This window comes from Narcine bancroftii, chromosome 14 (genome assembly GCF_036971445.1).
Source record: "Narcine bancroftii isolate sNarBan1 chromosome 14, sNarBan1.hap1, whole genome shotgun sequence".
NCBI lineage: Eukaryota > Metazoa > Chordata > Chondrichthyes > Torpediniformes > Narcinidae > Narcine > Narcine bancroftii.
This window is the reverse complement of record NC_091482.1, coordinates 18,285,362-18,303,536: the sequence shown is the minus strand read 5'-3', so window position 1 is coordinate 18,303,536 and position 18,175 is coordinate 18,285,362. Positions and strand designations below refer to the sequence as shown.

The 18,175-nt window shown below is 41.3% G+C and overlaps 3 protein-coding genes across 13 annotated transcripts in view; 2 read left to right on the top strand and 1 right to left on the bottom strand.

Moving 5' to 3' along the window:
* The window catches only part of rilp (Rab interacting lysosomal protein), a 40,908-nt gene extending 31,487 nt beyond the window's left edge, over positions 1–9,421 (top strand). For 2 of the 5 annotated variants that reach the window (XM_069910150.1, XM_069910149.1), the window contains exons 8-10: positions 3,472–3,570; positions 6,912–7,023; positions 9,277–9,421. In XM_069910150.1, coding sequence (XP_069766251.1) covers positions 3,472–3,570; positions 6,912–7,023; positions 9,277–9,300 — 235 coding nt within the window. In that variant the 3' untranslated portion in view covers positions 9,301–9,421. The remainder of the gene's footprint in view (positions 1–3,471; positions 3,571–6,911; positions 7,024–9,276) is intronic. The other 3 variants (XM_069910151.1, XM_069910152.1, XM_069910153.1) reach the window with 3 other exon arrangements.
* On the bottom strand, positions 1,480–17,505 carry txndc17 (thioredoxin domain containing 17). 3 transcript variants are annotated; one of them, XR_011348453.1, is made up of 6 exons: positions 17,292–17,505; positions 13,709–13,790; positions 12,895–12,970; positions 8,956–9,087; positions 2,675–2,703; positions 1,480–1,839 (listed from the first exon to the last, which is right to left on the bottom strand). XR_011348453.1 is itself a non-coding variant. In XM_069910156.1 (5 exons), exons 1-4 carry the CDS (start codon positions 17,425–17,427, stop codon positions 2,680–2,682), a joined length of 318 nt encoding a protein of 105 aa, XP_069766257.1. In that variant the 5' UTR covers positions 17,428–17,504; the 3' UTR covers positions 1,480–1,839; positions 2,675–2,679. The 3 variants fall into 3 exon arrangements, 2 of the variants coding, with proteins under 2 accessions (XP_069766257.1, XP_069766256.1); XM_069910156.1 differs by lacking the exon at positions 8,956–9,087 and having other exon boundaries at positions 17,292–17,504; XM_069910155.1 differs by lacking the exons at positions 1,480–1,839; positions 2,675–2,703; positions 8,956–9,087 and adding an exon at positions 11,455–12,054 and having other exon boundaries at positions 17,292–17,503.
* Positions 17,274–18,175, top strand: part of kiaa0753 (KIAA0753 ortholog) — a 33,892-nt gene continuing 32,990 nt past the window's right edge. For all 5 annotated transcript variants that reach the window (XM_069910147.1, XM_069910146.1, XM_069910145.1 and 2 more), the window contains exon 1: positions 17,274–17,544. The gene's annotated coding sequence lies outside the window, so the exon portion shown is untranslated. The remainder of the gene's footprint in view (positions 17,545–18,175) is intronic.

The following is an 18,175-nucleotide window of genomic DNA, read 5'->3' as shown; positions in this document are numbered from 1 at the left end:
GTGACTACATTTGTTCACTTCAGTTCCATGTTGTTTGGGGCTCCTTTGGAGGTCAAGTGATTGGCTGATTGACCACAGAGCCCTGAAATATGAAAGGATACCATTCAGCCCATCATGATTCAGTACTTTTTTCTGCAAGGACTTTTTTTTTACACTTGAGCCATAGATTAACGCAGCGTGGAAACGGGTCCTTCCACCCACAGAGTCCACGCTGAACATCGAGCACACTTTCATTCCAATCCCACACGAGTCCCACTCCCTCCATATTCCCATAATTGCCCCTGGATTCTACCCCTCATTAACATTCAACGGCCAATTTACAGCAGAAACCTGCACATCTTTGGGATGTGGAGGAAAGCAGAGCTTCTGGTGGGGGGGGGGGGGGGGGGGGGAAACCCATGTCATCACAGGGAGAATATGCAAACTTCACACAGATGGTGTGAGAAATCATGAGTGAATGCTGGTTTCTGGAGTAAATTCTTCCTTTTCGAGCTTGAAATTCAGCCACAGTATAGTACCATTTCTCTTTTTTTTCACAGCTGATTTTCTATCCATAAAGTTGTACCTTTCCATAATCTATTATTAATGCTGTGTATCTGATCAAAGTTGACCATGGGATCTTTAGAATCAAACAAATTCACAGCACAATTAGACAATATTTGTTTGGCCGACTGTGTCCATTAGCAGAATACTAATTTCTGGGGGTTGGGGCATGTGAAGTTGTTTATTTTTTATATTATTGTTTCAATATTAATATTAGAACATTCAATTGACTGAGTATTCATTACTCTGTATTCTTGGACTGTTTACTCACTGAATTCATGGAACAACATATTTTCAAGTGCTTGACCTTACAGTGAATGCTTGCAAAAGAAAGAAGGCTTGCACCTATTGTATTTGACGGCCTATAAGACCAGCGAGTCTTATTTCAGCAGGGAATATTGTTTTTTTTAGTATATTTACGGATAAGTTGGCAAGCAGTTTCCTCCTGCACCTCGTGTACTGCTGGTGGGGGCCGCTGTGGTCAGCCTTCTCACCAGGGGAAGTGAACAGTGACTGCTGACAGCTGCATCATTTTGCTGAGGTTTCTTCCTACTTCCATGTATCTTGTGCACAGATATGAATGCACCAGCAATGTGGATTGAGCCAAATCCACAGCTCTCACGCTGACTAGCTTATTCTCAAAATAAGGTTGTTGAAACGTGTCAGCTGCTGGAATTCTGTCATGTGTGTGATAGTGGAGATAAATATAGAGGGATCTCCCCCAAGTCTATGCTTTTGCAGCAAGAATAAGCCCAGTAGGTAGATTTAGAAAATTAGAACCTTCAGTGTGAGTTGGGGGCTGGGGATGGAGAATCTACTTTGGTTTCCCCTTCTCCCTATTCATTGAAATGAGGAGGAAATCACCGATGAAGAGCTGTCTGGTGAACCTGAATTCCTGATATGTACAATGCCCTCCATAATATTTGGGACAAAGACTCATTTTCTTTCCTTTATTTGCTCCACAGTTTTACATTTATCATCCAACAATTCACATGTGGTTAAAGTGCACATTCCAAATTTTATTCAAGGATATTTGTATACATTTTGGTTTGACCATGTAGAAATGACAGCACTTTTAATATGGAACCTCCCCCATTTCAGGGCACCATAATGTTTGGGACGTTTGGCTTCACAGATGTTTGTGGGTACTCAGGTATGTTTAATTGCTTCATTGGTGCAGGTATAAGAGAGTGAGGCATGCTTCAAGCTTTTGACCGCCTTTGGAGTCTGTAATTCTCATTTTTCAATATGAGAACCAGAGTTGTGCCAGTGAAAGTCAAAGAAGCCATTATGAGCCTGAAAAACAGGATGAAAACAGGAAGAGACATCACCCAAACCTTATGATTCAACTGTTCATTAAGAAGAAAGAGCGCACAGGTGTGGATGTGTCAATGACGACTGTCTGCAGAAGACTTCATGAACAGAAATACAGAGGGTATTCTACAAGATGCAAACCACTAGTTAGCCACAGAAACAAGACGGCCAGATCAGTTTGCCAAGAAGAATTTAAAAGAGTCTGCTGAATTCTGGAAAAATGCTCTTGTGAATAGATGAGACTTAAGATTAACCTGTATTAGGGAGATGCAAAGAGCAAAGTGTGGAGGCATAAAGATCCAAGAACCAAACCATACCACCTCATCTGTGAAACGTGGTGGTGGGGTTGTTATGGCCTGGGCATGTATGGCTGCCACAGGTACTGGTGCACTTATCTTCACTGATGATGTAACTGCTGATGCCAGTAGCAAAATTAATCCTGAACTGTACAGAAATATCTGCTCAAGTTCGAGCAAATGCCTCCAGACTCATTGGACAGCGCTTCATCTATGGCAAGGCAATGATCCCAAACATACTGCTAAAGCGACAAAGGAGTTTTTCAAAGCTAAAAACAGGAACATTCTTGAATGGCCAAGTCAGTCACCTGATTTAAATCCAATTGAGCAACCCTTCTATATGCTGAAGAGAAAGCTTAAGGGGATATTCTTCCGAAACAAGCAAGAGCTGAAGAAGGTAACAGTAGAGGCCTGGCAGAGCATCACCAGAGAAGATATTCAGCACCTGGGGATTTCTTGCATTATTTGCATGCAAGGAGTTTGCAACAAAGTGCTAAACTTGATTACTTTAATATACATACCATTACTATGTCCCGAATATTATGGTGCCCTGAAATGAATAAAAAAATGCTGTAATTTCTACATGGTCAAAGCAAAGTATATACAAATACCCTTCGATAAAATATGGAAAAAACACTTTAATCATATGTGAATTGTTTGATTACAAATTTAAAACTAGAGAATATAGACAAATAAAGGAAAAAAGTGTATTTGTCCCAAACATTAAGGAAGGCACTGCATGTTGTGCAAACATTTGCATTTAGGAAGGAGAACCTGAATTGTGGAAATCGCCCACCATAGCCCCGGCACCTGAGAAAAGTTGTGTTTGGCTTGGTGCTTTGACCCAAACCTCTTCTCATTTAGCAGTCTCTCCTTTCAGTGCTGTGAGTGCTAAAGTGGTGATCTGATTTGACAATCCCATCTGATCAAGTGCCCTCCAATCAAAGGTCGATCGCTGCCCTATAAGCCAGGGTGTGTTGGGGTGAGGAGGGATTCCAGATTGAAGTTGATGAATTCCATGTAGACATTTCTCTTAGGGCAGGGCAAATGAACCAAAGGCTGGAAGATAGTTTGGGGGATGCATTTGCTATTTACAAGTATAATCACAGCAACCTAAAATTTTACTGGAGAGATGAGGAATTTCTGAGGAAATTTCCAGGAATGACTGGAATTAGGAAAAAAAAACAACCTTGTGAACTGATAAATATATTTTCTTTAACATGTTAACTGGAATATTTGTTAATTATAGACCACTAAATATTTCATGGACAAAAGCATTCTTTTATTTATACTTAACATTTCTATGTTTGCTTTCCAGAGATCCAACTCCAAAGTTTAGAACTACTTTGCAGAGTATTATCTTCCATGAAATCCAGATCTGGATTTTGGAACTAATTTGCAAAGTACTGTCGGCCAGGTAAATGTCTTGTAGAGATAAATATGTAGAGGAATCTAGCTATAAAACATTTTTGTGAACCAGGCAACTTTCAAATTTTAAATAATGCTGGCATTTGATAGAATAATCGAGGAGAAGGCCTAGGTGTGGCATAGTGTTAACAATTAAAGGATGGTATTTGTCTTTTTTTTAAATACATGTTTATCAGCTGCATCCGAGATCAGATCTATGCCAGTGCAATTTTACTATCCCATCACCAATGCCATTAGCAAACCAATAATCTCCTATTTGCCAACAGAAGAAGCGAAGCAAAAAGATCAATTAACTGAGCTAACTGAAGTGATTTATTCGTGCAGCTAATTGGGATCCATGTAATTAAATTTAAATTCAGACATACACAGCACTGTGACAGGCCCTTTAGGCCCGGCTGCCCAGTTACATCCAATTGACCTACCTCCCCGGTATGTTTTGAACCAGAACACCTGGGTAAAATCCAGGCAGACACTGAGAAAACGTACAAACTCCTTACAGACTGCACAGGATTCGAATTCCGGTACGGTGCTGGTCGCTGGCTCTGTAACAGCATTGTTGTCGCCCCCCCACAGTAATATCTTTGCTTTTCTTCAGCTCCACTTGTCATGATCTTTCTATTGCTAATCACAAGTTACTTCTGCTTAGATTTGCTTTGAATCCCTTCGTACAAATCATAAGCTGAATGATGTCAGACCTACTCTGCTGCCTGGACTGTGCAAACTGTGGGAATTTAGTAAGGACTGAGCAACTGATGTGAGAAGTTCTGGCCCCAGGACACTCTGAGAGCTCAACTTGCTTTCAAGGACTTTAATCTATATTTTTTGATGTTTCAGATATTCAATTTTAAGCCCTTTCTCATGAATCTTGAAAAATGCCAGCACAGATTTCACATGGAGCTCTCAACTGTGGTTTTTGATTGAGAATCAAGAATATTTTCCGTCTTTGGCATAATTAGTACTTATTTAATACCACATGTCAAATAGGAACTTCTGTATAATTGTTATTTCAACAGCTGCGAACCACTGCCACTTTTAGGGATTGCTTCAATTCGAGTTAAGATCCATAAAGAACTATAAAAGCAAGGCTACAGCTATAACTGGGATCATCATCTCAGGCATAAGGGTTGAAGTGCTGTACCAATCAGCAGGAAAGCTGTGATTAAGCTCTTTTATTATCGAGAGACTTCCAGATGTCTTGTATAATGCTCACCGTTACAGTGAGAATTCCATTTTGGTCTCAGATTTTGTTTCCTTTACCGATGGCATCTACAATGCTGTCTCTTCTCAGAGTAAACAGTGAGCAAAATATTTTATCATGTAAGATGTCCCGGGCTATTCTACTATAAGGAAGGCAAAGGTTTCTCAAATGATAATTGAGTGGTTTTCAGGATCGCCTGACTATTTATTGCCTGCAATGAATATCTGTGAAGGATTGCATGCCAAAGCATTGGAAGAGTTAGAAATATTCAGCTGTTGAACAAAAAAAAAATGTCTTCCTGCCACTGGAAAAGCACTATCCAAAATCCCTCAACACATGTATTTCTATGCACAGATCACTGGATACCATATTTGGCTGGGTTGCAGCATTATTTCTGCCTCATTTGATTAATTAGCACCAGGTGGTGTCGTTTGCTTAAATTGTTTTTGTGGGGTTGTGGTTTGTGCATCCTCTTTGAAATATGGTTAACTTGGTAATTTAAAGTGATTCATACGTCGAACAACTAAGCATGCTCATTACACGGGGTTTCAGCAGCGTTCTGCTGGAACTAAATGGCACTCAGCTTTATTGTGGGCATATTCAGTGTTGCTGGATCCTGTTTCTTGTTGGAAGAAGTATTTCTGGCCATTACCAATGGTTTGTGTTATAATCCTGGTGCATCTTATCTCATCTTGGAGAAAGTGTCAGGTGAGCTTGACATGTACAGCTATTTTGACACATTTTAGTTTACTGGCATGTTGGTTATGCTTGATTTTGTTCTTCCAAACAATACCAAAACAAGTGACCTAGACTTTGGTATTGATTGGAAGAACAAAATCATATAAGATGTCCCAGGCTATTCTACTATAAGGAAGGCAAAGTTTTCAAATTGTCACCTTCTACTGATTTGATGCAGCAATTTCCAATCTTTTGCATATTGTACCTTTCATAAAATGGTTTCAGTTGTTTAATACGAATCAATTGCTGTATAAATGAGCAATTTAATAATCTTAAATTTACTTTACAATTTTGCCAAGCACTCACATTGTGAGAAATGACCCTCGTTGCATTGGTGGTGCAGAAGTGAGCTCGATAAAACTGATTGTGCGCCATTACAGAAAGAGTGTCACAACACTTTCGCTTATCCTGGAGAAAATCAAACTTTCTTGTGCCTGATGTTGGTGCCATTGTACAGCTTTGCACATGGAAAGATCTTATTGATTAGTATTGACACTCAAGTCAAATTTGCTGTGTGTTTCATATGTTATGGACAAGATATCTAGTCAGATCACAAACATTTTCAATCAAGCTATCCTGCCCTGTTGATCTCATCTTTACACTTTTGAAATTGGATTAGAAAAATATCTCCACGATCTCATGGTTTGTGGGTACATTGCTTACAGATACACAAGGGCAGATATCTTTTCAGTCATATTACAGCAAATGGAACTTGGTCATTCAATGAAATTCATGCTGGTTTTTATCCCATCACTTATTCTTCTCAATGTCCTTCTAACAATGATTCCTTGCTGTTAATTCCCTCAAGGAAACGGGATGGATGCAGATAAACTGTCTGCAGAATGATTGAATTAATACTTGGACTTGAGCTAAACCCCTTTGTAATCTCATCAAAACCCTTCTGATTATCTAAGCTAAATGTCACAAAGTTGCCTCTGTTGGTGTAAAATTTTATTCCGCAACATGTCGTCCCAGGAGGGAGGCCTTGCTTTCTAAGGCTGTCCATGACCTAATCAGACATTCATGCTCATCCAATTTATTGCCCCTCCTAGTTGCCCTACAATCCCATATACCTCTGCAAAGTTAACCCCTTGTACATGTGCCTGACTCACAGTCATTATCCTCTTGTTTCCTGTCTTGGGGCCCAGGTATAAATAGCAAATTATCTCCTGTTGGCACACTGGAGGTAATGTTATACCTCCCCCCCACCCCCCACCCCACAACAATTGTTGGCAAAAACAGTCTGTATTTTTGCCATTTTGCTTCAAGTTGTGGAAATCACATAAAATTGTTTCTTAGGTAGTTGTGAGGTTTTAGTACTGATACTTGCCCATGTATCTGCATCAGAATAGTTGGTAGCATTTTCCATTCACTGTGTAACCCTCCCTTTACAGGTTACCCAGAACCGCATATCCACCTCCAGTTGGGAGTGTGGGATGCCCTGTTAAGACTCTCCCTCGACAGCCATCGATATCCCTCCACGACCAGTTATCACGTGCAATACAGGTGGGTTTTGCTAGATAGTGGCCCTTACAGGAATTTTCCTACTGAGTTGCCTAATGATTGCCTTTCTACTAAGAAATGACAAAGCATGCGTTTTGTTGGTGGGTAAATTCCCTGAGGAAATTAAATGGACACATCCAGGCTGAAAGCTGCTTGGCAACTAAATACTGCCCTGGAAGGGCTCAAGCTCAAAATATTGGTCATGTATCTTTATCTTTGCTATATTAAAGTACACTGTTTGACCAGCTGAATTTTTCCCATTGAAGAGCCTGCAGGCATGGTGACACATCATGGTTTCAAACAGCTTGACTTGGAGCAACTGATCGCTGCTCTAAATCAGCATATTATTGACCTGAAATGTTAACCCCAGTCTCATTCTCTCTTGGATACAACCTGACTTTCTGAGTTCTCACGAGGGTGAACTAAGTCTGTGGACGTTTATCCCCTGTTGCTCAGTAAATGTGCAAAAATATTCACAACTGTTCTTTGTGCATTACTTGGAGTAAATTTGTTTCTATTAATTGAATTTCAGAAATAGGGGTATGTTTACCAAATACTACTTTTGCAATTTTTGGTGCAGATAAGGGCTTCATTTACACCCATGATTTTCAGTAGGTAAATTCATTTTATTGGTTAATAGAGCTGGACCATGGATTGTGCAGGACTGTGTAGAACCATCATGTGGCTGTTTTGCACATTTCTTGTTGTTAATTTGAGTCAGTGGCAAGATTTGTATTGTTGATACAAGCACTCAAGACCTAATTGAGTCTGCTGTCAATTTATTTGTTGTCCAGAGAGTGATTCTCTGCTCTTCTGTAGGTGTTGTGTGCAGTGGCAGGGTCACAGACCCTGTTGCTCCCAAGGTATTGCATTCTAATCCAAAGTCGTTGAGCATCTGCAAAGATTTTTCCTGGCAGAGTCCGATGTTGAACAGAAAGAAGGAGCAATGCAAATGTCTGCACAATCTATCTCCAAAATCTAAACTTGTAGAATGCTGACTGATTCCTTTCCTAAATCAGATAACTTAGCCAAGAGCAGCAATTGAAACTGAGCCTGAACTACTGTGAAAAGTGTATTTCACATCTGTGCAGAGGACTCTTACTTTTGAACATTATTGATTTTTTTCCTCTCTGTATTGCAGTCATTTATTTACATTTCTTTACTCGTTGACTACAGGTTTTTTTTCCACTACCATTAAGTGACAATTCTGTCTCGCTTGCAGGAAAAATAATCTTAGGGTTGTATGTGATGTCATGTTTGTGGTCTGATAATAAATCTGAAACTCCAATGACAGGACAAGATTAACATTACAAAAAAAATTGAGTCCAAGCTGAACCACTGCATTTGCTGTATACTCTGTGGCATCCTCCACAGTGGTGAGACCAAACACAGATTAGGTGACCCCTTCACAGTCCCTGGGACTGTGGATCAAAGCTGGAACTCCCAGTCACCGACCATTTCAATTCCCTTCTCCATTCCCACGCAGATGTGTGCGCCCTTGGCCTCATCCATCGCCAGTGTGAGACCAAGCACAAATGTGTCCTATCCCTCCTGGCAACCCCAGTGGTACAAATGTAATTTTAGGCCATTCCCACTTCTATTTGGTTCCACTATTTCCATCTCTTCTTTGCTTACTCCCATTCTTACTTTTCTCTATAACCTTTCTGCCCTCCCCAACATGTGGTTTCCTTCTCTCTCCTTCATCCTCTCATTGCAATCACTCTTCAGCTCTTCCCCTCTTTTTATTTTCTGATTGATATCACCCCTTCCCACTTTAATCTCAGTAAAGGGTCCCGATACGAGATGCTGACTGATTATTTCTACTCAAGGATGTGGCTTATCCTGCTGCTTTCTTCCAGCTTCTCATCATCTCCAGGTTTTTTTTTGGCATTTCCCTGATCCCAGGAGCTTCCAGGAGGAAATTATTAGTCTGACCTGCTTGATTTGAGATCTAGAGAATGAAGCTTCCTGATCTTCAGCGCCTGTCAAGAGTGGTCAGAAATCAGTTGAGTTTCCGTCCCTGCAGATTAGTTTTTCTCTTTTTGTTTCTCTTTCTCCTGCAATTATCTGATCAAGAAAAAAAAAATTCTCAATGTGTGCTTGTTGGTTGAGGTTGCAAACCAAGTTTGGGTCTCCTGGGGAAACAATCTGGTCCCATAATGCAAGGAGTGCATTTGATATAAACAGTGAGCAGCGCTGTCCATTAGTTCATGGATTAAATGATGTCATGTTGTTCTTTTCTTCTGGTTCCTGCAGATTTGGGTTACTTTATCGAAGTAGCAGCGTCAACACTGCAGAAACCAACAAAGACTCGTCTGAATCCTGGGAGGTGATTGGCTCCAAGAAAGTGAATTCAAACGAGTAATGTTCGCAAACCAAATAATAAAACTGAGAGAAAATATATCTGTATATATTCTTTCATGAGCTATTTTTAATTTGATGTGATTGTTGCTTTTAAATTACAGTTGAACCCCATAATTCAGAGGGACTGTGTTCCTAGAAAATAGGTAGAGATTTTCTGAAACACAAACCTTTTTACAAAAAAAACTATTTTTCTTTTGCACTTTATATTTATTCATTTATCGTTTTAATCACAAATTCTGTAAAAACAAATTTTTATTCTGTATCTCAAATTATTTTGTTAGTGATTTGTGAATTCAACAATGGTCAATTTTTGATACCCAAACTGATGTAACGCAGGCCAAGACTCTGAGAATTTTATGTTTTAATACATGTTAATCGGAATTTACTCTTGTAAAATTTGTAAATAATTTTTTCAAAATAAATGTTTATTTGAAGTATTCTTTGTGTAATATATATCAAAACATTAACATTGAGGCTTTTCCAATTTACTGGGGATATATGTTAAAATACAGTTTACTTTTTGGTCACACTTTAGAGGAAATCCTAGCAAAACTTAAGCAGGGAAGTGGGCCAAAATATACTTGGCTTTTCTTTATGTCCTATCAAAATTGCTGAAACCCATTAATGGGTGGTGTGGGGGTTTGTTAAATGTGGACAGAATCAACCACCATTCCTCTACTGCCAGCCATTATGATTACTTATGGTCCCAGGTTAATTGTTTGACCTCATCATCCCACACTTAGTAGGTGCACATATGCTGGCATTTTTCAAGATTAATGAGAAAAGGCTTAAAATTGAGGACCTAGATGGTCCTCAGTCGCTGTCTCACCCCACCCCTCAACCATCCAACTCCAAAGCAGTTTTTTTTTGGTGGGGGGGGGGAAGAAAGTGAATATCTAGATAGTATCTCTTAAAATACATCTTTCATTGAATAAAAACTGTTTTGAGGGATTCCATTATGAGAAAAACACCTGTACTGTGATCTTCCATAATACATATCCTTTTTTTTTACCCCATCAAAACCCAGTTGAGAAGTGGAGATTTAGTCCTAAACCTTGTTGCTCTCTCATGATAACTTTAACCCAGGAAACTGAGTGCCAAATATGTAGCATTACTTCTCATCTTGTAATGTAATTTCAATAGTCAGTGTTGCCTTGTCATAGGTGACAGTTTCGTAATGAGTCAATTAAAAAAAAAAGTTTAATATAAAGATTTGTGCTTGTGTGGTACCTTAACACAGCTCTCATAACTCCTGCTTTAATGAGTCCATTTTGCCAGATGATAAGAATGGATGTGTATATTTGGTCCTTCAAAAGGCCTTTGAAAAGATGCTGCACATAGGCTGCTTAATGAGCTGAGAGGCCATGGAATTACAGGAAAGATATATGCATGGATAGAGCATCGGCTCCTGGGCACTGAAGGTTTCATGCCGAAGGTTTGGATCTGGAGCTCGGGTTGCTAATGGATCAAACAGGAGTCTGTGCAGAACTGTGGGAGAACTGGAGGCAAATCCACAGACACTCACTGACCCTGTTTTGCTTCTCTTTCTTACTGTAAGTGATGCTGGGCAATACTAATAGCAATTCTTTGTCTGCCTTACGGCAGGCAGAAGGATTACTTGTATGATTACATGACAATAATTGAATCTTGTAACTTAGGTTGCTGGGCTTGTAATAGTGTAGCACTTAACTACATTGTGCCCCAATATTAAAAACTAATTTCTCTGATCCTACACTCGTCAAAACTAGATGTACTTTGTATTCTGGTCTTTTATTTAGTCCTTTGTCTTAAATGTTTCCAAACATGAATGGCACAAGAGCAAATTTTCATTCCACACTTCAATATCAGGTAGCGATGTGTGAATTTCCATTTCTCATACTGCCATAATACTGTACTATCTTTGACTAGTTATAAACCAACAATAATAAAAGGTTATTTCTCTGCATTTTCAACTTTGCATCAGACTGATTAACAGAGCCAAACTACTATTTAAGTGTAATTAATGGATTTTTCTGTAAATAGGCTGTGTTCTGCTCAGAGTACTGGAACATTAGCTGATGAAATTTGCAGTTAAATTTCAATGTTTATTTTAGAGATAGAGGCAAGTGATCAAACATGTTAGGATTCTTTTTGTGAACCATACTCACACACAGAGAGGTGATTGAAATGAAATGCTATACTGTTGCAGTAAGATTTTTCCCTATCATTAGATTCAGCACATCAATTATTCATAACTGATCTTACAATGGGAAATATGTTGTTCCAAACTTTAGCCACTTAATACTACAATAGCTTAAGACATTAGCAGCAAAATAATAAAAGCTGTGGAAGGTCATAAACTGCAATCAAAATGAGATTGGGCTTGTAATTATATACATTCCTTTGAACATTTTGAAAGCATTCTGCAAAAACATTTAAACGTTGCCTTAATATCTGAAGAATTGTCTAAACATACTCCTCTCATTACAGAACAGTTAAAGCCAATATTAGAAATGCTGTTTACAGTTTGTCATCTGGAAAAATCTGCATTCAATTTAAAATCAGCAAAATCAGGTTGAATCGTTTTGGTCACGAGATCTTAAAAAAAACATTATGAAATTTTCAGTCTTCTGTGAAAAGCATTTGCACAAGTTCTGGCTTGAGTAATTCTGTTTCTATCAGCTTTTGGGGCTGAAACACAAGAACAATTTATAAAATGATGTCTCAAACCAATTTATGCTGTTAATAACATTTTAGACGGTGACAGAATTTGAAACATTCTCCCCCAAATTTCCAGGTATTTAAAAGGAAACAACTTAATTTATTTGCAAGGTTGAAGGAAAAATAACTAGATTTTATAGTATTTTAGCATATACACAGGTTATATCAAAAGCCCATTAGTTTTGAGCAGGCTTTAACTACAACTGATGACATGACATTGCATTCTCAAATTCTTTATTTTAATTGCTAGCTAGCTCCTTTAAGTAACACCAATCAAAATGCCTCTTGCAGCAAAGTATTTTAAAAAAAACCCTGAACTGCACCCAATCCAATATTCCAACCAGGACTGAAGCAATAATAATTAAAAGCAAGAACCAATGAAAGCCAGTGTTATGAAGCATCAACTTTTTGTCCTGATTGATGGAAATACTTAGCATTTGTGATTCTAATAGTTTTAAATTTAATAAAAAGGTACAAAACCTAAAATCTTTTTAACTACACCCATCCTCTTAATTAACCCAATAATAAATCTCAATTTGACCAGAATTCTTTGCATCACATGGACAATAAAGAATGGGTAAAATGGTGCAAGATACAATAAAACTACATGATCTTTTCAAAAGACAAAACTGCCAAAATAATTTGACAAAAAAAAAGAATTAAACTTATGATTTCAAACTTTAAGTTGGAAATGTAAACAAGTTAATGATCATCCCATGCAAGGAAAAATTATCTAGACACAATGCAATGACCAAACGTTGATGAAATACAATTTACAAAATTTCGAACAATCATCCACTGAATACTCACCGTGCCATATCTCATGAGAGTTGGCACTTTAGTAATTTTCAGTTCTGTTCGAAACTTATTTTCAAGATTCTTCCATCTAGTCAAGGATAATATGAAAATAGGTATGTTAGTTACACCAACAAAAGGCAAGAAGAAAATTATTGGTACAGGGTGTCATGATGCTTAAGCAACCTTGCAGTCTGCAAACTGCATTTTTCCACCTGGCAATCAGCTGGGAGCAGTGAAGTTCAAGTTTCAATGCAGATATACAAAATGTCCCAAAAATCAAGACCTAAACCACCAACTATCCCACCAATTTTAAAATTAACATGTTTTTCTGCACCACATTAGTTTCCAACGAAACAAAGCAAGAAAACTTTTATTTATCAAAAAAAAGTTTGAAACTACTAAACCGGTAGTTATTTACTCAGTATAAGATTTGTAACATTCCACATAATGGGAACATTATGCTTAACATTTAATCATTCCACAAAGCAATTTGCATTGATTTTAATTTTGACAAGTATGAATGCCACCGTCTAATTAGATAACATCCCACAACTGATTTTAGAAACACAAATTAAGCATAAAAGTACTTTGAATAAAAGTCCAAGTCTCTTTCTTTCCCCCCCAACCCCTCCCATCTTTCCTAAAATTTATTTTGAAGAACCCACAGTCGAACAAGATTAAATGGAACAGTTTTTCTTGTTTAAGTCAGGAAGTACATTTTTACAAGACCACATTTGATGATATTAACTTGCTTTGTATACAATTACATAAGAAAGTAAATTCTTCCATTGAAGATAATTTTCTTAAATTTTAAACAGACACTTACTCTGGCCTGGTACCTGTTTGACAACAGATGAAAACCGATCCTTCAGGTAATTTATCCAACTCAGCCCGAACTATTGGTTCAGCTGAAGAAATAAAGACATTTTATATCAGTTTTGGAAAATTCACCCAAACTGCTGTGGCAAGATTTGTGATGTATTGAATACAGATTTTAGAATTTAGATTCAGGTCAGATTTCAGATTTATTGTCAAGAGTACATAAAATGATCTCACATCCAACCCTGAGGTTATTTTTCCTGCAGGCAAAGTGGTGCAAAAAAACCTCTCAAACATGAAAACAAATAATTTTAGAAAAAACAATCAAATGCAAAAGTAATAATCCTTAAATGAGTTTCTGATTGAGTTTGTTGTTGAGGAGCCAGATTGTAGTGTTGCATGGAAAGGGAAACTTGTTCAGCAGGTTCAAAGAGCAACAAGTCTAGACACTTGTTGAACATAGGCGAGCTCTATTAAAATGCACGCAAGGGAATTACAACACGGATAACACACTGGTGCTCTCAATCACATAACACAGTATAATCAGTCACATTGGACTTAACATTACCAATACTTGTAACTTGTGCACAGACTTATAACAACCAAACATTATAATAAGCTACCTGCTGTTCCTTGTCTAATGTGGGCATGGCTCCAATGCCATCTACAACAGCCTCGATCCCCATGTAGAGCACACCCTACCCACAACTCCAGCATTGATCACAGTTCGTGACCTGGAGTGGAGCAGGGTTTGTCTCAGGAGGATAGCAGCTATTCCTGAACCTGGTGATGAGAGTCTTGTGTCAGCTAAATCTCTATCTTGATGGTAGCAGCGAGAACAGAGTGCTGCTGCTCTCCAACGGCAGCTCCCCTGTAGATGTCCTCAATGGTGGGGAGGACTTTACCTGTGATGTCCTAGGCTGTGTCCACTACCTTTTGAAGGGCTTCACACTCAAGGGTATTGGTGTTGCAGCCAGTCAGCACAGTTTCCACCACACATCTCTAGAAATTTGCCAGGGTTACTGATCTCATACTAAACCTCCGCAAACAACTGAGGAAGTAGAGGCACTGACATACTTCTGTCTCAGTGCCATTTGTGTGTTGGGTCCAGGAAAGATCCTCTGAGATAGTACATCTCAGGTTTTTCCTTCCTGAAGTCAATAATTATCTCCTTGGTTTATCATTGATTTATCAAGTGTTTAGAAAATTAATTACAAAATATATTTCTCATTAATAAAAACTAAAAACAATCCTTTTTAACGTATTTTCACTTTTTTAGAATAATTCACTTCTCAGATACAAATGCTATGCCATCTTGTAATGTCCTTCCCTTCCACCAGAGCTTTCAAAATTAAACTAAAACAATTAAAGTGACAAAAAAATGGAGTGATTCAACTTTAAAAAAATTTTTTTTTTCCACTGGATGAGTTGGTGAATCCCTTTCTGGGTGATCGTCAGCCCTGCTCGTTCAATTGCCTCATACCCCAGGGTGCACCTTAGTCTCGTCCTTGTCAACTTTCTTAATCACACTTCCTCTTGCAGCCACCCACTTCACAAAGGAGTCGCCATCTGCTGGCAGTGAACAAGTTGATTTAATTCTGCCAGCAATGATAATCCTGCCAAGATGATTACTGCAATTTAGCAATCTCATTGATGCATGATCAATTACGCAAAGTCTGAAGTTACTGGAACTGAAAGATTTTATTAGTGAGAGATGGACAGCATCCCTTGTGTTGCTGGCTCTCCCTGACCAGGACTCGAACTGGGGGCAGGACTGTGGGATAAAGGGCAGGAGTCACGAGCCAGCCAGTGATACCAGCGTCAAACATAAAAGATCATGTCATTTACATATACAATAGTAGTTTCACCACATTCATCAAACCCAAAATGGCCACCAAACTGATTGACACAATTTTTGTCTAATAATAAAATGCTCGGAAAAACAGAGTAAGCCTCTTGATATTTTTGGCAACCAGGGTTAGGGTGCATAACTAATGTAAAATATAGTACTTATTTTGCAGGTTTTCTTTTACCTCTCGAGTTAAGTACATTTAATAGTCACATGGGGAAAGCTACAAGTTTAGCAACCTAGCCACCGATTCAGAGACACTTTTAATACCATGAGTTACCTTGAAAGAAAAGCTTGCAACCATCTGACAGAAAACCATCAGTCTCCCCAAATGTGAGAAAGGGATGAAATTGTCCCGTACACAAACACCACTATGATCAATTAACCCAAAGAGTTCAAGCCAGGATACACAGAGGATGTTGGAATCTAGAACAAATAAAAACAACCTATTGGAGGAACCCAGTGTGAGAAAAAGAACTATGGACCTTTCAGGTGGGAATTTGAAGGTTTTGATCCATTGATTTCCTCCAGCATTCTGTATGCTGCTCCAGTAGGACCTTTTTTGTTATTAAGTTAGGGCCTGGCATGAAACACCAATAGAATAATCAAGACTATTGCCATTGATAGATCCATGACTTCAACCCAAAAGAGAATCTTAGTGTTTACCTCTCTGATAGCTAGACAAGCAGTTCTGATGAAATGAAAAGATAACTCTTTACCCTCTCCTATTCAATAGTTACATAATACAAGTTTGGAAAAAAAATACAAATCAAAGATGTTAAGTTTGAATTTGCTAAGATATGGGGCCCATTCATGTATTATCACAACTTGAAGATTTAAGGTGTACAGATGCTCCAGAGATTCCCGATCTGAAAGCCTTTATTCGATTCATATCTATATATTTTATGTTAACATTATTTAGAGGGAGGGGTTGGATTATTAGGGAATTTTCTTTCTTTTTATTAGTAGAGATAAACTAGGTAAGGATGGGTTTAATGGTGGATCAATACTGATCATATCACAGACTAAGATGAAAATACCGGAGCACAAAATATCCTTTTTAAATATCAGCACATCTTAATTATATGTTATCTATTTTCTATCCAACATTACTTTTGGCTATATTTTGAGGGATGGATTTATTTACCCCAATCCCCCCACCCCCCAACCAATCCCCCCACCCCCCAACCAATCCCCCCACCCCCCCAACCAATCCCCCCACCCCCCAACCAATCCCCCCACCCCCCAACCAATCCCCCCACCCCCCAACCAATCCCCCCACCCCCCAACCAATCCCCCCACCCCCCAACCAATCCCCCCACCCCCCAACCAATCCCCCCACCCCCCAACCAATCCCCCCACCCCCCAACCAATCCCCCCACCCCCAACCAATCCCCCCACCCCCCAACCAATCCCCCCACCCCCCAACCAATCCCCCCACCCCCCAACCAATCCCCCCACCCCCCAACCAATCCCCCCACCCCCCAACCAATCCCCCCACCCCCCAACCAATCCCCCCACCCCCCAACCAATCCCCCCACCCCCCAACCAATCCCCCCACCCCCCAACCAATCCCCCCACCCCCCAACCAATCCCCCCACCCCCCAACCAATCCCCCCACCAGTGGGACCAACACAAATACTAGTCGCGATGGACATTTGAAGGGGTCACCGTCCAGTTTGGAGCGGGAACGGGCGAAGTGCGGGCTATCAGCGGCTGCCGGAGTGGCCGCAACGCTCACCCCTCACACAGTCCTCGCACCAGCTGACTCCGTCGGCGCCCTTGGAGCCAGTGAAATAGGCGAAGATGCTCTTGCCCTGGTTCCGATCCACGGCCTTGACGAACTCCTCGAACCCGGACACGTCCACGACGGCCATCTCCTCTCGGCAGCCGGGAGGGCGATCTCACGATGCGGACTTTAAACCCCGGGCCTCGGAGAGACGGAGGGGCGGGAGGACGGATCCATTTCCGCTTCCGGCAGGCGGCGGTTGGAGGTGAGAAAGCGGCGAAGGGGCCGGGCGATAGGCGAGTTCGGGGGGTCCGGGGGGGCCAGGCGAGCGCGGGGGGTCCGGGGGGGGGGGCAGGCGAGCGCGGGGGGTCCGGGGGGGGGCAGGCGAGCGCGGGGGGTCCGGGGGGGGGCAGGCGAGCGCGGGGGGTCCGGGGGGGGGCAGGCGAGCGCGGGGGGTCCGGGGGGGGGCAGGCGAGCGCGGGGGGTCCGGGGGGGGGCAGGCGAGCGCGGGGGGTCCGGGGGGGGGCAGGCGAGCGCGGGGGGTCCGGGGGGCCAGGCGAGCGCGAGGGGTCCGGGGGGGGGGCAGGCGAGCGGGGGGGTCCGGGGGGCCAGGCGAGCGCGGGGGGTCCGGGGGGCCAGGCGAGCGGGGGGGCCCGGCGAGTCCGGGGGGGGCGCCCGGCTAGTCCGGGGGGAGGGGCCGGCGAATCCGGGGGGGGGGCCCGGCGAGTCCGGGGGGGGGGGGGGCCCGGCGAGTCCGGGGGGGGGGGGGGCCCGGCGAGTCCGGGGGGGGGGGGGCCCGGCGAGTCCGGGGGGGGGGGGGGGCCCGGCGAGTCCGGGGGGGGGGGGGGGTCCCGGCGAGTCCGGGGGGGGGGGGGGGGCCGGCGAGTCCGGGGGGG

What these genes read in the sequence shown, in the direction of transcription:
- txndc17 (XM_069910155.1), bottom strand. Translation starts at nt 17,427, where the DNA reads ATGGCCGTCGTGGACGTGTCCGGGTTCGAGGAGTTCGTCAAGGCCGTG. An exon ending in CAAACAGGTACCAGGCCAGA is followed by an intron (nt 12,971 to 13,708) that starts GTAAGTGTCTGT and finishes ATCCTTGACTAG; the next exon opens with ATGGAAGAATCTTGAAAATA. An exon ending in CTCTCATGAGATATGGCACG is followed by an intron (nt 12,055 to 12,894) that starts GTGAGTATTCAG and finishes CTTGTGTTTCAG; the next exon opens with CCCCAAAAGCTGATAGAAAC.